Source organism: Cataglyphis hispanica, chromosome 1, assembly GCF_021464435.1.
Source record: "Cataglyphis hispanica isolate Lineage 1 chromosome 1, ULB_Chis1_1.0, whole genome shotgun sequence".
NCBI lineage: Eukaryota > Metazoa > Arthropoda > Insecta > Hymenoptera > Formicidae > Cataglyphis > Cataglyphis hispanica.
This window is the reverse complement of record NC_065954.1, coordinates 2,377,948-2,394,898: the sequence shown is the minus strand read 5'-3', so window position 1 is coordinate 2,394,898 and position 16,951 is coordinate 2,377,948. Positions and strand designations below refer to the sequence as shown.

Here is a 16,951-nt window from a genome sequence, read left to right as displayed (position 1 = left end):
CTCGACGATGAAGCGATTAAGTTCCCCCGACTGATCGAATGTATTTCTCATAATTTCACTCGTAATACAGCGAAGACGACGGAGTCTAGCGTGTTTAAAACGTGTTGCTCGATTCGAACGTCTGCATTTACCTTCCATTTGCTTTCGTTCGTGCGAAACTTACGTCACTCGTGAATTTCATTTGCTCCCGATTCCTTCTCGCGCTTGCATTTCTCCCGCTCGCACATCGATTACTATTAGAGTGCCGTTATAACGCGACGTCTATTGCACATCGTTCGCGTCGCGTACTTTTCCTTTCTTTGCGGAATTGCGGCGAGTTCGCGTGACGACGATCTGCTGTCTGCTACGGAACGAGCGCACTACGGTCTATAAACTGTCTTACTAAAGTCTTTGCAACTCTTTATTTCTGCCAGAATGGCCAGGGTGTCTATTTGCTGGAAAATTTGATGGAAAACTTTATTGAAATTCTTTAGAGACTTCTTTATTTTTATTCTTATAAATAATATATTGTAATTTAATTTTCTACAACTTTTATTTTGCTACTTTTTGTTAAAAAAACGCATTGTCTGACATTTATAAAAATGTATAAAATAACCGTGATTTATTTTAGAGTTATTTTATAATTTGGACCCATCCTGTATAAACACTGGGTGAGTGTCTGCTTAATTATATTATATATTTATATTTATATTAAATATTCATAAAAATGTATTGACATATTATCAGTTACATAATTCTATCAAGTATGATTCAATTTATTACATACATTAAATATTCTAAATTCACAAACTCTCTTTCTCTCTCCCTTTTTCATTCAAATAATAGATAATAGAGAAGATTCTCTTCTCGGGATTTGGAAAGCATTGTTCTGCGAACGTTATACTACTCGATACATTTTGACGGAAACATGCGCATAAATTTATGCATCGCGTGGAAACTGCACACGTTTGTGTTGTATTACGCTTTATCTGTATGCAGCACTTATTCGTCCACCATATCTCCCGCCGTCCGACATGAATATATGTATTACCATGTACCCCTAAGTTTATTTATGCTAGCCGTGTAAGAATTTCTATAAATGTGCAACTCATGCCGGCGTTATACACAAAGTGTCTCTCGCGAAGTGTCTGTAACAACGATGCAAGTCGATCTCTTTCGACAACTTGGAAGTCTTGACACGATGACACTTGCACGCGTGTGTCGAGGTTAATTAAATTCACACGGATTTTATCGTAATTTTTTAATCTCGCAATTTACAGCGATTATAAAATGTCTCTCGTATTTCGCAATAGAGCTTGAAATATGTGGACGTATCCCATATTTCTTCATTATACTTAACGCTAATTCTTTTTCTAAAATTACCTTCAATTCTGCACCTTCTAAAGCACACTTGGTGCCGTTACAGAGGCGCGGAGTGAATCGACAAGAAATTCGATCAACTTCCCGTTTCAGAAGTAACTGTAATTGCACACTTACGCGTACGTTTAATCTCCGTACCTCTACGATTGATACACTGTGCCATTGCACAGAAAGGAAAGGCACGGTAAACAGACCGCGTGCGTTTCCGCAGTGTCACGATTATTGATGCTATTCAATGTATTCACGCCGAGTGGATGTATGAAAAACTATGTCGGTGATAATTGAGCGATATTAGTGACGTGTGTGTATGTATCGTCATAATCGATCCGCTATTGATGGTCATAGTAGTCATAATGGTCTACCGATTAGATCAAATCTTCCTGCAATTGCGATGTTAGAAGGCAACTCTCGGTTGATTCAAGTAGCGTATTTAAGATACGCAATATGTAAAGGAATTTTTTTTTTACAAACGACTTTTATTTCAAAATTCTCTGTTTTCATTTGAATGATAATTGAAGTTGTAAGTGTGTGTACATACAAATGCACATATTATTATTGGAAAAATAAGTTTTATGAATGTGAATTCGTAATTTCCATTAGCCTCTGCAATTTCCATAATTCTTATTCTATAAATTTTCTAACTTTTTTAACAGCACAGAGAGAATTTTTTTCTCCTTAAATGTACTTTAAAAATTATGGTAATTATAGAACAATATAACATTTTATAATATTTTATATAATTTCTATTTATTAATATATATATTATAATAAAATATTAAACGCACTTGGTTAAATTTTATTAAAATATATCTAAAATATTAATAATTAATATTAATTTTAAAAAATATTAAAGAGAAAAAGTTTTATTTTTTTTTTAAATAAGGGACAGGTAAAATAATAATAAAAATATAAAATATATTATACAGATTTTATAAAAACAATACGATATTTTCACTCGTTTATTGATAATGTTAAAAAAATACAGACTATATTTATAAAGAAATATACGAAAATTTTACCATACATCTATTTATAATATTCACACAAATGCCAAGTTGTCTCAAGATGATTAAAAACATAGGAAAAATAGTGAAATTTATGTTAAAATGTAGGAAAAAATTTTTTCCGGGAATTTTCATTTTATTAATTTTTCACCCGGTTCATCGTTTATATTTATTTTATAGATTCAAGCGTGATTTTCTGTAACTTAATTTTTTTCGTACATTTTAAATTTATCTTAATCCTAAACGCTCTCTTCTCTCCAGTTGTCAAATCTCGCGGTTCAAGATGAGAATATCTACATTCTACAGCCTCGATTTCTATCTGTTTCAGTTCACAATGCGCTAGGGGTGATGGAGACAGTGGGCAAGCAAGTTCAGGTAGTGAGCGGACTGGGGGGTCCGGTGGGCCCAGTTGGGGGAGATTTGCATCATCATCATCACCCACACCCGCACGCCCATCCTCCGCACCCGCATCCCCACCCCCACGGTCATCCCCATGGATCCCACGGCCACTCGCTCGTCGGCGCGACGTCGAACCCCGGTAGGGGTCAAGCCCAACCACCCGTCTCGCATAATCAGCACTTACCTGCGAGGTCCACTCCTGTACAGCTGCATAGGTAAGTCTTTTCTATTGTATATTAACCATCGGAATCGTTCGGAAGCCGTTCTCGGAAGGTGTCTCTTAATCACGCCAGTATAAAATATTTCACGATCGCGAAAATTGAAATGGTTGCGAGATGAAAATGTGTGAAAAATATTTTTCGATTCATCGAAGAGGAAGGCCACCGAGATGAATCAAAACGTCTTGCTTTTTTTTTATATAAACGACTGCTACAAACAATTAGGCCTTTACAATTGTATTCTTAGATTTTCTTTAATTATATTAATTAATAATTAATAATAATAAATAATAATCTACATATAATAAATAATTATATTATTTTTTAATTAATATTTTGTTATGTTCTTACATCAAGAAACTGTTTTCACTTATTCTGCGTTCTTCTCCCTTTTCATAAAGTTTGCATTAACAAAGAATTTTTTAAAAATATATACACCCGTTAGAGAAAATATTTCCTTCATTCTATCGAAATTCTGAAAACGAGTCGCATTATACACGATGAATATAGAATTGAAAGCCGATACGACCGACAGCGCCGCCGGCATATGTATGTTAAGAAGGAAAGTCGGGCGAGGTCTGACATCAGGGATGGTTAGAATGAGGAAAATGGGAAAGGGACGCGTGCAGGAACGTTTGCCGTGCAGGTGCCAGGTAGATATCCATGCGAGATGGTATGTCTTCGACAACGGAACTGAAAGTACTGCCTTTTCTTCAAACGTTCATTCTGACGATGATTTAGATCTGCAAGTATCTGCTAGTAAAGATAGCAGTTACCCGATCAGATCATCCGATCATATGTCCGAATATTATCATATATCCGGGCATCATATGTTGTCGAGATGAGGCGTTTATTCGTAAATTTATTGCTGCTCAGGCAGGATGCGCACATGCACATCCGCGTTTTTTTTCATTTCAAAGTCGCAGTACAAGATTAAAGACGCGTTTCGCGAGCTTCCGATTACAGAAGTCTGTTAAGCGTACAAGAAGCAAGACATCATCGGCTTTATATAGCCATTGCTTATTGCGCCGCTAGTTATCTCGAAACGCGCGTCGCCGCGGTTTTAATTGCATCTCTTTTAATCGGGGATTATCTGCTTCATTGAAAAATCGACAATTGCTCAGTTTCATTGGGGCCGAACAATGCAAATGACGATTCGCAGAAATTCGTCATTTACCATTTGCTACTTTTTCACACTGCGCGATTATTTTTTTTCTGAGGCTTCTCAATATTCAAATTAGTTCAGTGTGAGCCAGAATCTTGCATAATATGCACGAATCAAACGCGAATGATTTGATTCGTGGGAATTCGCGTTTTTTAATTTCGTCAATAAAACGTTACGCTGATGAAAATTCGAATACTATAAATTTTGCACAAATCGCGAATAATCTGGTATCAGCTTTAGATGCGGCGAAAAATATCAATAGATTTATTTGTAAAATACTTTCTATTATTTCAAAAATGTTGCGAAAACAGAAAGATACGTTTATACGTTTATCCATTATGCGTTTTTTAATCGCGATTAAAACAAATCATGTTTTTTTTTTTAAATAATAAGCTCTCTCTTAATTACAAGGAGTTGAGTAATATGATTTGTCACGTTTTTTTTATATTTTTTTTTATTTTTTTATTTTACATTTAGTTTTGAAAAATTAAATAGTAAAGTCAAATAATACAATGATAGAAATATTTCTTGAGCGTTGCAAATTCATTCTGTATAAATGGATCGTTCGTCTGCGTTAGCTTATTTCGAAATGCGTTTTTCTCGATTGCGTATTCCTCCTAGTCAAGATTCTGTTAAGATTTCCGTGAAAGATTTTATACGCGAGTGTACGAAGCTATCTTATACGAAATTATGTCATACAGTCGTCTGCATTGATTCGATTTGCAGAATTGCTATATTTTCTACACGAAGAGATTTTACAGTTGATGCATTTTTTTTTTCAGTAATAACGATAAAAGCGATTTAAATACGTATCATGAATTTTGAAAATTTAGCATACCCAAAAAGTTTTCGGAGGATTTGTTTGATAAAAGTACTGAAATACTATTTCATGATCAAAGAATATTACAACGATATAAGCTTTTTATACTTATATAAGCTTCAGTTTGAAATAAAGCTTCTTATTATATAACCTTATGGCTTAATAGAAGCTTTTGCTTCGGCGATCGTTTTATAAATTTACTCTCGACGAGTCGTACAATTGAAGTTGAAAAGTGCGATCAGAGATAGACGTGAGATATAATTTTCGTATCTCTTACTTAGAAATATTAAATTTTTTCACAAATCTTATTATTTTACGAAATAGGCAAATAATTTTCCTCGACAATTTCATATATCATATATCAGAAATTCGCGTTACTTTTGCCTCATGCTCGTTACACTCGCGAGTGCTCGAATGTTTGAGTGTTATGAATAAAGATATGGGATCATTACGACCTTTCTACACGGTATCTTGCATTGTACAAAGACGTGCAAACGGCGAACGAATGCTTTGAGAACAAGAGAGAACGTGACTGCCGCGTTTTTTTTCCAGATAAAATGTCTCTTCGCAAATGCGCCGCTATGTATTATTGGCATTTGTAGTTGACGCGATGATGGTAGATCATATCTCCGAGAAAAAAAAAAAAAAAACGTTAATTAGGAACAGGACATTCGCACATTGCCTGTTCGATGATAAGTAACGGTTTTTTTTTTTTTAGATCTTTACGACAGTAGCAAAAGCGTTGATATATTTTTTTATGGGATAATCTTAAAATTTATTTAGAGTGTGGTTCATTATTTATATTTGTAAAAATAAATATCATCTCTGTACGTATTATCGTCGATACTGTTATATTTGAAACGCGCGTTACAGATCGTGATGTTTATTTTTAATCGGGATAGGATTGGTTGAATTTCATTAGCACGAATTTTTTGTATTTGCACTTGTCGACAGATTTATCGAGGCAATACTATATATCGAGATATATTTTATCATGTATGACGGTTTGAGATAGACCAACGGGAAAGATACGAGATATTTTTGCCTGAGACAACGCAATCTGCGCAAAGTTCTAACTTCGTGAGGGTTATATAAGATGAGACGCGGCTTAGAATACACTTTATGTATACGAACCGCGAGCCTCTTGGCTCTCCATTTGCATTGTATTTTAAGCGAAGAATGCAGCAACGCCGGAAAATTCGTAACTATACCGAATTACAAAAAGAACAAAGTACAACATACATACATACACACACATTCTTTCTCTTTCTCTTTTGCTTTTATTGTAACGTGCGCGCAATGCTATTATTAATTTTGACAATATTATACAGGGTATATACTTCCTGGAAAAATATGGAAAACCTAGAATTTTTACGGATTTTTTTTTTTTTTACCTAGAAAAATCAGGGAATTCTCATGGAATTTTATTGAGATTAAAAGAATTAAAAAAAAAATTTTTCTTTGATAAATGATAAATTTTACTGTCATATTGTATCATATAAACAGTCGGCAAGCCAAATAAATTACATTTTTAAAATGTATTATATATATATCTTTGTTTATTTATTATATGTCTCAATAAAATATCGAATATGCAATACATATATTGTTTATTTTAATTTTTAGTGATAAAAAATGAAATAAATTTTATGCAAGTGAAAAAAAGGTTTATTATACGAAAGCTATTCAATTTTTTTTTCCAAATTACAGTACTACCAAATAAAGTACATTTGCAAATGTTGCACTTGAAATTCGAGAGGCTTTATGTTTTTCCTTGGTATGAGTGAAAAATATTAGAAAATGCATGGAATTAAAAAAATTTATTTTACAAAGTGGCATATAAAAATCTTTAAAATATCCTCCTCATCTGGAACAAAACTACCTGGAAGATCAGACAATTTTCAGGAAATTTTTTTTAACAAGATATTAATAGACACTACCCTATTATATATATATATATATATATATAAATATATTAATATATATATATATATATATATATATATATATATATATAAGATTTCAACTGAGTTTGCATCAGAAATCAAAGAACTGGTTTAACTTGTTTGCCTTTATTAATTAGAAACAATTCTTGGAAGAAAAAAAAAAGTTTCGCGCGCTAAGAGATATTTATTACGTAAACAGAAACACGTTATAAAATAATCTTTTTATAATTGTACATATTTTATTTCTTTTTCTTGTTTTTTGTATTCTGAAGTTTTTAAAATAACATATACGCATATAAATGCGCTGTATTGATTTTATAACAACTAACACTTTTTGGAAAATTGGATCTTGTATATCGCACTTTATAAAAGTAAAGGGGATTAATTCATTGATAATCCTTTTAACTGAATGATTCATATACACACTTATGCACGTATCAATTATTAGATATAATGATCAGAAAAAGTGCTGAGAAATATTTCTTAAAAAATTATTCGCGTATATAAAGAAGCGATATTATCATGTATGACACATGTTTATTAGCATGCAGGATGTTCGATTATTTATTATATATTTTTCGATCAATTTGAATTTATTTTTTTTTAAACAATGATGATATATTTTTAATGAAATATTACTTACGTAGAATACAAAATTACCGCGCAAAAATTGACGTTTTAAAACAATTGTAGCTTTTAATTGTCATTTCCTTTATTAATTTAAAAAAACAAATATTATATGTTCTATTTTATTACATGGACAAGAAAATTTAATATATTTGTATGTAGATTAGTTTTAAGATATATATGTATCTCGGTCGTATCAAAGAGATAAAAATTTTTAATATCTTTGCAAACTAAATTTATCCATGTACGACCTCGGGGCTACTTTGAAAACTCGCCAGGTGCCTCAAAAGTACAAAGTCTTTAAAACCACACTACCTCTATCCCAAACTATTAAAGCCATCGCATAAATATAGATGTCTCTAGTCCATGTTTATCTGTTTCCTTCCACGATCTGTCTTATAAAATCTACGACGTGTACAGAAAAAGAGCAAAATTTCAAGAAAATAAATGTATGTCTTGCACAGAAAATATTTTCAAGAACATATGAAAATTCGGGAGAAACGCGTCGATAACACTTTGTGTTATCAACGATTGTTTTTGCAAAACTTAATTAAGCGCTTCGATAGTGGAATTCCTCTGCTGTAATACACGGATGCTTCTTCTGACGTGTTTACTCCGTCGTATCGCGGACTCTCGTTGAACCCGGTTCCTCAACTCGATTGCATATTTCATAGGACAGGCATGACTTGACGCGAGATGAGATGCGGAGGTACGGATTATAACGTAATCAGTGACGAATCAAGGTCAATCTGCGAAATTGGCCTTTCAGCATTTAAACAATATTTTTAAAGCAATTTTTTTTTCCAAAACTAACTTAAAATTTTTTTAATTAATTTTATTTCTCTCAAATAGATAATAAACGATATATTATTACATTTATTGAAGCCTATTATTATAGATGTTTGTATATTTTCTTATAACACACGGGAGAAAGGAGGCGAGAAAAAGATATTCTTCAATTTCTTTATTTATCTCTTTTATTTTAAATTTTTAATTAATTTTATTTTTTTAATTTTAGATGAACAATTATTATGAACGTTTATTATGGTCTATTATAATAGATGTTCATACAATTTTTTAAAGCGCACGTTGGGTTACGAACGAGAGAAGCAAATGAGAGAGAGATAAATATTTGAACTTTTTATCTTTTTTTTTATAATAGTAACGCGCTTATATGATTTGACGGATAAAAAGTTTTTTGTATTCGATATTCGTCGTTTTTATCAGGCTTTACAATTCTACTTAAAGCGAATTCTAATTTTTCAATTTCTTATTAATTTTTAGTATTTGCATTCAAATTCCCTGCTCTCTGCGAGTTTTCACTAGACCGGAAATAAAATCTTATAAGTCTTTCACCTGTCAAACGATCGCTGTCTTTTATTAAATCATCCAGATTTCTACCTGCGTTAGACAAAACAGAAAAATAATCTCACATTATCTCTCTCACTCTCTTTCAGGATATTTGAAATACGTATAGTTAATGTTAAGAATCTATCTATTTATAAAATCCATGCATTTGAACCGATCGCGCGAGAGAGCGCGCGATGTAGTTCGCTGCTGCGCGTATCTAATTTTGCCGAGCGCGGGGCGCATGCGCGCCGCGTGCCACACCACACCATACCACACCACTCGCTACTGCTACCTGTCGATTCTAACCTCAAACGTCAACGTTACACGTTGATCTTTAACCCTCTCGCGTATCTTCGCGACCGCGGTCTTACGGAAGTTTCGACAACCGTCATTCCTCGTATTTCGTCGAATGTGTCCTAATCTAATCGTCGTCAGATTGTGATCCATGAGTGTGAGCGTTGGATGAGCTGGTGGATATATAGGCTTCGAAGCAACAACGGCGGAATGCGCAATGAGGAGAATGCACCCGGCGCGTATAAGAGATCCCCATGAAAGCCAAGGTTACGCGCTTGCATGATGATGTAAGTCCCTCGCCAGTGATTCCCGTTAATCGCGCTTTAACGGTCTCTCCGCGATCTCGCGAATTCTGGCCGCCACGCTTCGAAAATTCTAACCTCGCTATTCATGTCGCGTCCGCTATCACGCGAGATAAGTCTCGCGACGTCACGTAGGATTTTTTTTTTTTTTTTTAGATTAATTTACGGCACAGGCGCGCATACATCGCTCGATTATGTCGCGCGATCGGTCGAGATCATTGAACTCTGTATGCTTTCTCATACACCTGTCGTGGAAAAAAAAACAAATAGGAAAAGAAAGTTTCGGAACACTCTTCATACAATTCTTTTTACTTTTCTGCTTTTTAAGCATTTTAAAAACTTCATATGAAGTCTGTGTCGGAAATTTAATCATTGTTTATTATAGCCAATCGTAAACATAATATCATCCTATATGTACAATATTTTATATTCTATCGAGAGAGAAGAAGAGAACGGAATACCTTAAACCATCTCTCTCGATACACGCTTGCAGTATACATATGTTGCACAGATTTATTCGTCGAGAACACGTGTCTCTCTTAATTAAGATCCATTTACACTCGTAACACTTTCGCTTCATTTTTATTATGATATGTATCTCAACATACTTGCAAGCGTGAATGAACCCTTAATCCTTTACGGATATCCGTCCTTCTTGGAACGCCACGTGAATTGCGCTTTCAATCGCGATCTAATCTTTTATTTAGACGAGTACCCATTCAAGTCTTTTACCTTGTCACCAAAATATACCTTTGCTCCGTTTGAGATATTATTCTCCTCCTCCCTCCCTTCCCTCTTTCCTCAACACGTGGCTTGGGGATGTCGTTTACTCGGACAATGGGTCGTCTTTTTTCATTTAACGGTCAACTTTCGAGCCCGGCTCGATGGGAATGAGTTCTCTGTCGCGCGGGAAAATTGTGAGATTAAATTCGCCAACATACGCTCGGTTAATTCTCGACGGCAAGTAGGAGGAAACGAGGGGCGGCGTACACGCCGCTGTTGTCTATGGATTATGAATCAGACGATCGTGTCTGGTGGAGTTAAAGCGGCGGGTGGGGAAACGAGGTCGACGATGATAACGCGATGCGATCTCTTGATGTACGTATGCGCGCTTATATGATGCCCGGTGTGCTTGTGCAGAGCAACACACGTATATATAAGGTAATTCAATTCTTGCCTCGTATTCGTTGCCGTAATACATGTACGCTCTCATACGTTTCCGTCAATAAATTTGTGAGTTTACGATAATAGGTTATCGAGAAAAAGGTACACTCTCTTAAGATAAGACATCTCTCGATGGGAATAGAAAAAAATTTAATTGATCACGCGTTATTTTTCATAAGATAACGAATTATGATTAAAATTAATCGTATCGAAAATTTGGGAGATTAAATCTCGAATATTTAAAATATTTATATGTACATATGTGAAAATACGATTAACTTTTTTTTGAACGGATAATATTGATGCTTCTATCTTAGTTTCTTCTCAAAAAATATTTTCTTGAATGTGAGAATAAAAGGCATTTTATTTTACAAGTCCAATATATTTCACGATAATGTTGATACTTAAAACTCTCGATCTCTTGTGAATAGTTTGCCCTTAAATTATACAGCATACATTTATGACGTCCGCGTACGCGCAGCTATACGGCTCGATGTCTCGTAAATAAATTGAAAACGGTGTCCTGGGAAAAAGAGATGCCGTCGCGTAAAACATACACATGCACAATATGTATGTTTAAACGGGACACTTGTGCGCACAAATTGATACTCGCTGCTCTGTATTCTTTTTTAACGAGAGAAATGATTAATGAGATAGAACTTAAAGAACGATGGCGAAAATGTTCGAACTTTACAACGAAATGTTTCTTTTGTTTCGCGAACAGATTTTATTTAATCTAAAATATTAACCAACACGTATGCGCGATTTGCGAACGGTGACAAATGTGATGACAAAAGAAGCTGATAAGATTCACGTGATTTGACTGATATAGGTGTCGACTTAAAGTGTCAACTTTTCTGTAAAACAGATAAAAATGTAATTATATAAAATTATTTCGAAGATAAAAAGTGAACTTTACTTTGAGAGAAATATAATTTTAAACTTATATCAAAGTTACATCAAAAGCAATTTAATATAAAACTTTTAAAATTTATTATTAATTTTACTGAATTTTTATCAAAAGTTAATATTTACTTTAATAAAACACGACAAAACAGTGACAAGATTTTATCTCGATACACTTGTTTGAAATATCACTGAATATTAGTTATCTATTTTTAATTATTGATCTTTCATATCTTAAAATAAGTGCGCGCTTGTATAACAAAGCGATTCAATAATTAGATAATCGTTTTGTTTATGTTTCTCGCACGACATTCGAAAATCTGAGGGCAATCGTAATACGCGAAAAATATTGAAGAACTATATACAATTGTTGCTGTTGATTAGGAACGTGAATGATAAATATTTATATATATCGTTGTGTATGTGGAAGAAAGGTAGAACGAAGGTGTTAACGAAGGCGGCAAAACAATTAAATACAAGGGGCTCAAGGACGTACTAATCCTTTTTTCCTTTTTCGTTCCCGCTGTAGATTCCTGCGGAATATTTTCCCGAGAATTTTGCGCGAAGCTCTTCGTGAAAGATTGTGTTTACGAATTCTACATAATACATTCGTGTGTAGTCGTTTCGTAGTGTTAATGTTATGTACCATGAGTCAAGTTTATGCAAGCGACATTTCAGAGGCAAAGAAAGAGAGAGAAATTTTTTATTTGCAATGCATTTTCTAACACGAAATATTCTTATGCATTTATAATTTGCACTCAGAACTTTTCGTATGTGTATCTTTAATTCGGAAAAGCTAGAAATATCGCGGTTGCCGAGACGATGTCGACCGATTCCTCCTCCATTCTGATGTTAATTTGATCGCGCGAAAAATAGCGAGAAAATAGGTCGTGCTGATGTTTCGGGAGTTGACGACAGCTGATCGTATGTATCCAAAAAAATTAAGATAGCATCGATGGAATCCATCGATCGGGCGTTTAAAACTGTCCTTGATATCCGCTGGAATGTGGTGGGAGAGGAAGGGAGGGAAGCGAGAGAGACAGATTGACGTTTGGAAATTCGAATAACGATATTGGCGAAAAATATAGTGCGCTCTTTGGAATTCAGCGTGTCATTGATAACTGGACTTTCATTTATATCGATCTTTCACCAACTCTCTCTTTCTCTTTCTCTCTTTCTCACGTGTTTCATATATCTTATGTATCTTGTTAGCGCGTGTACATGGGCTATTGATCCTAATGTTTCTCCCTCCTTATGTATTCTCTCGACCCCTCTCTTTCAGCATCTCTCTCTCTCTCTCTCTCTCTCTCTCTCTCTCTCTCTCTCGCGAAACGAAGCAAAGTACATGCATCGCGATAAGGTCGACAAGCTATCCTCTCTCTTTCTTTTTCCGATACTAATGTTCGCTATCTTTGCACCGTTATCAAGATCTCTACAAATTTATCCGTCTATATCAACGCGTCATTCAGGGACACGTGTTTGAAACTTACTTTCGTTTACAGTATTAAAACGCACGAAATAATCTTTGAATAGTATGATAAGTGAGAAATATATTTTTTACAATATTTTTTATATCTACCGTTTTTTTTTTTTTTTTAAAGTTGTATGTATTTTAACAAATTTATTCAGTACTTCGTATTCTTTTAAATATTAAAAAAAAATGCATCTATCAAATTTCTAAAGAAAGATGTGCGGAATAATTCATAGATTACGTATCTTGGAAATTGGAAAAATGCATATGTAAACTCAATTTTATATTTAAAGTCCAAACAAATAAATTCTGTTTATTACCGTAGCATTTATTACCAGTATTTATTACCAGTTTTTTAATAAGTGCTCGTAAAAGCGAAATATTGATGTTTAATAAAAAGAAAACTCACGACATATATACATATATACATATATATATATATATATATATATATATATATATATATATATATAGAATAATTCTATATATATATCGAATTATTCTCGTTATACTGCATTTGTCGGAACATGTCGCATACGTGTGCGGGATCAGTGCACCTGAAATCCGGATTCGCGCGTCTCGATAGCGACATTGTATATTATATTCGCTTATTTGAAATTCATTATTCAATACATTAGTTGGAAATAATATTTCTCTTCAATAGGAACGCGTTCTGAACCTTGTCATCGTGTCGCTATTGTTTCGTTCGATCTATTATATTTGTCACGAATTGTAACTGATATATGTAACAATTTTTCTCAACAACTCTCGATTTTCGATATGTGAAAAAATATAATCATGCATCAGTTATTACGTTTCCTTGGTCACGAATAAACAACGTGGTCAAGTAAAAGCGCAATAGTTTCATTCGTACGAGCGATACGCCGGTACTAGGAGTACAAAATGGAGGTCGAAGGGAGATGGGAAAGTATGGATAGGGGAGGAACGGGGGAGAGGGAGGCAGCCGAAACTTAATGATTCGCCGTAAAGTGAAACGTCCGCAATGTTCGCCGACGACGGCGCGCTTCGTATTCGCCGCATGCGTGCGTGCGTGCGTGCATGCATGCATTCATACGGTGGACCCGGTAATACACACACATATACATACACACATACATATCGCAGAACACTATCGCTCTCCTCCTCGCATTGACCTATGCATACGGTATAACGAACGCTATATCGCGCGCGCATCACTCGTCAGAGGGAGAAAGAATAGATGACAATCGGGCACGGTGGGGGTGTTGAGAAGCACCGGTGGAGGGAGGGGGAGAGGGAAGAAGAGGGCTCGCCAGAGAAGTGGGAGGGGGTCAGTGACCGTTACGTCATCGAGAACCTATAGTCGAGGAAGAGCCATCGGTCGTTGGAAGAGAGCGAATGCCGATTTTAATCGGCGCCGAGAAAGGACGGGCCACAAATGTTTCCACGAAGGCCCGCCCAGAGGCGTGAAAATTATTAAAACTTTGTTGGTCGCCCGTGACTTCGTCCGTTAAAACTAGATAAATTTCCTTGAGATGGCCGAAAAAAAAAATTGTAGATCGAAGCATGATAAAAAACGCGAAATGTCATTCTCTCTATTTCAGGCGTTGACAAGAAAAAATTGGAATATGCGTGATTTTCGTAAATTTTTTGAAGTAACTTTTTTTTTGTATCGTTATATCCAATTAATTATTTCTGGCAAACACAATTACATGTAATAGTACATATGTCGCACTTTCTTTTCAAAAACGATGTTGATAAGCTCCTCTTTTCGGGAGCTGTAAATAAAGAGGGAGGGAGAGAGAGAGAGAGAGAGAGAGACACGTAATAATAAAAATATAAATAAATTGATACTAATATGACCTGTATAAATGACAATATGAGGATATTCTAAAATATCAGAAAATTCTGATATTTTAGAATTTCAATGCATGTTAACTAAAATTTGTTTTTGGAAAGCTAGAGATGCTATATTTATTTTCACTTCGTATAAACTTCGTCAATTTTGCGAAGAATTTTCTCGCGCATTACGTCGTGAGTGCACGCGGTGGATTCGTTCGTGTTTCGCGTATATCTCTTTGTTCGAGGTAGGTAGTAAGTAGAGTTTCTAGCAAGGTAAAAGCGTTTCGGATGTACGACTGGTCCGCTCTATTTCACATCCGTTCGTTGACGACGACCGATCTCCCTCGTGCAAGATAATTTCACTCTTTTCTAGAAGGTTGAGGAATAAATTCAAACGCATCGGGAGCATTTTTATTTTTTACGACGATTATGTATTTGATTTAGCTCGAATTCGCAATTTTTAGTTGTCGAATTTTAATTATTGGATAATTCAATTACCGAACGAAGACTTAAATTACACATTCACTCACATTACAATGCAATTGCATTTGATATATATTTCACCAGATTTATTTTATAAAAAAATACTTTTTTTTTTTAATTTTTGATAAGATATTTTTTCCCAATGAATGAGTATTTTATTAAAATTTAATGTTTCGAATTTTTTGTGCATTCATATGTGAGGCCTGAAATTCTAATATGTACGTTTTAGTACACCCATTGTGTGTGTACATCAGACGAGGCTTCTTCCAATGAGTACACCGCATAGTGAAAATATAGATACGAAAGTGCAAGGCATGACAAAGAATAATGTATGTTCATATCGCAAAGTATGCATTTATATGTCGCAATATTCCTGTCGCTGTTTTTGCGACATATGTACTTCGCCTTGATAACATACTGTTAAATGCAGCTCATCACGTTACAAGCTGCACAAGAAGCGCATCTATTGTTTGCTTCGCTGTATTCGCTCAAGTCAACTATATATCTGAAAAGTCGGCTTTCGATTGTTCTCACCGCGCTAGCTTATCTCGAAATTGCTAACAATCTCTCGTCGGCTCGTAAATATCCGATCGATACATATTTGTGCGTTTCTCATGACATAAATTTCTTTGGCAACTCGCGCAAGACGCGAGTCGAAGATATATTGTGTATTCTAACATAAGACGAGAGAAGAGATTCATCTATCTTCCGTTTCACCCCGTCGAGGGGGAAAAAAAGAACCCAAGGAGAGGAGAGAGAGAGAGAGAGAGAAAAAAAGAAATCGACGGCAGTTGCGGTTGAACAACGAACTCTCGTCCGTCACCGATTAACCTTCCGTAATCCGTTAGCGAGTAACACGGGCAGGAGAAGCTCGGCGTTTGGTGGGGTCCAGGGTCCAGCCGCCTCTGTTGCAGCGATCCGGCAACAGTGAAAAACGGCAACGCCGCATTCTCGAGAGCCGAGCGAACAGGCGCATTCACCCTTTTCGTTCAACGCGCTGCGCATGCGCGGCCGTACGTCCGTAGAGCGTCGGTGCCGACACGCGGAACCGCGCGCGAACACACACCCCCGCTGCACGTCCCATCATTCTCTCTCTCTCTCGCTCCCACTCTCTTTCTTTTTCTCTCCCGCGAACCGGCTCCGCGACGCATGCGCAACGGATTCTGCCACGTGTGGCTCACTGCCGCCGAAATGTCGTCCATCGAGTAGTAGGAATGCTGCCGTGCAGAACGCCAATGGCAACTATTCCGCCGCGAATCGTTTTCGACGCGTCATGCGATTGGCCGGCTGTTTCAGCCGCACCAGGTACCCATAATTTCTTCTTCGATTCTCCCTTTACGGATCTCCTTGTTTCTTTTCGGTATATGCTTCTTCCACCTCGATCCTTCCTTCACTCTTCCACTCGGCCGTCTTTTCTTTCTGGCCACATATTTCGCGCCAAGTCTACCTACATTCACCTACATCTAATTTTAAACGTGTATGCAATATCGAAATATGTTCTCGCGCGATGACTTTACACATTCTCGATTAGAATGAAGAATATCGTGGACCGCGTCTGCTCTATAACAACAGCGGCGAAATAAGTCGGACAATCGGTCTGTTAAAATGGTATTCTTAAAAAT

At 35.6% G+C, this 16,951-nt stretch overlaps 1 protein-coding gene across 13 annotated transcripts in view; it reads left to right on the top strand.

Moving 5' to 3' along the window:
- The window catches only part of LOC126859476 (protein split ends-like), an 80,150-nt gene that overhangs the window by 27,351 nt on the left and 35,848 nt on the right, over positions 1-16,951 (top strand). For 12 of the 13 annotated variants that reach the window (XM_050610855.1, XM_050610837.1, XM_050610827.1 and 9 more), the window contains one exon: positions 2,692-2,977. In XM_050610855.1, coding sequence (XP_050466812.1) covers positions 2,712-2,977 — 266 coding nt within the window. In that variant the 5' untranslated portion in view covers positions 2,692-2,711. Of the gene's footprint in view, positions 1-2,691; positions 2,978-9,194; positions 9,470-16,951 lie in introns of those variants that run through there. The other variant, XM_050610917.1, reaches the window with a different exon arrangement.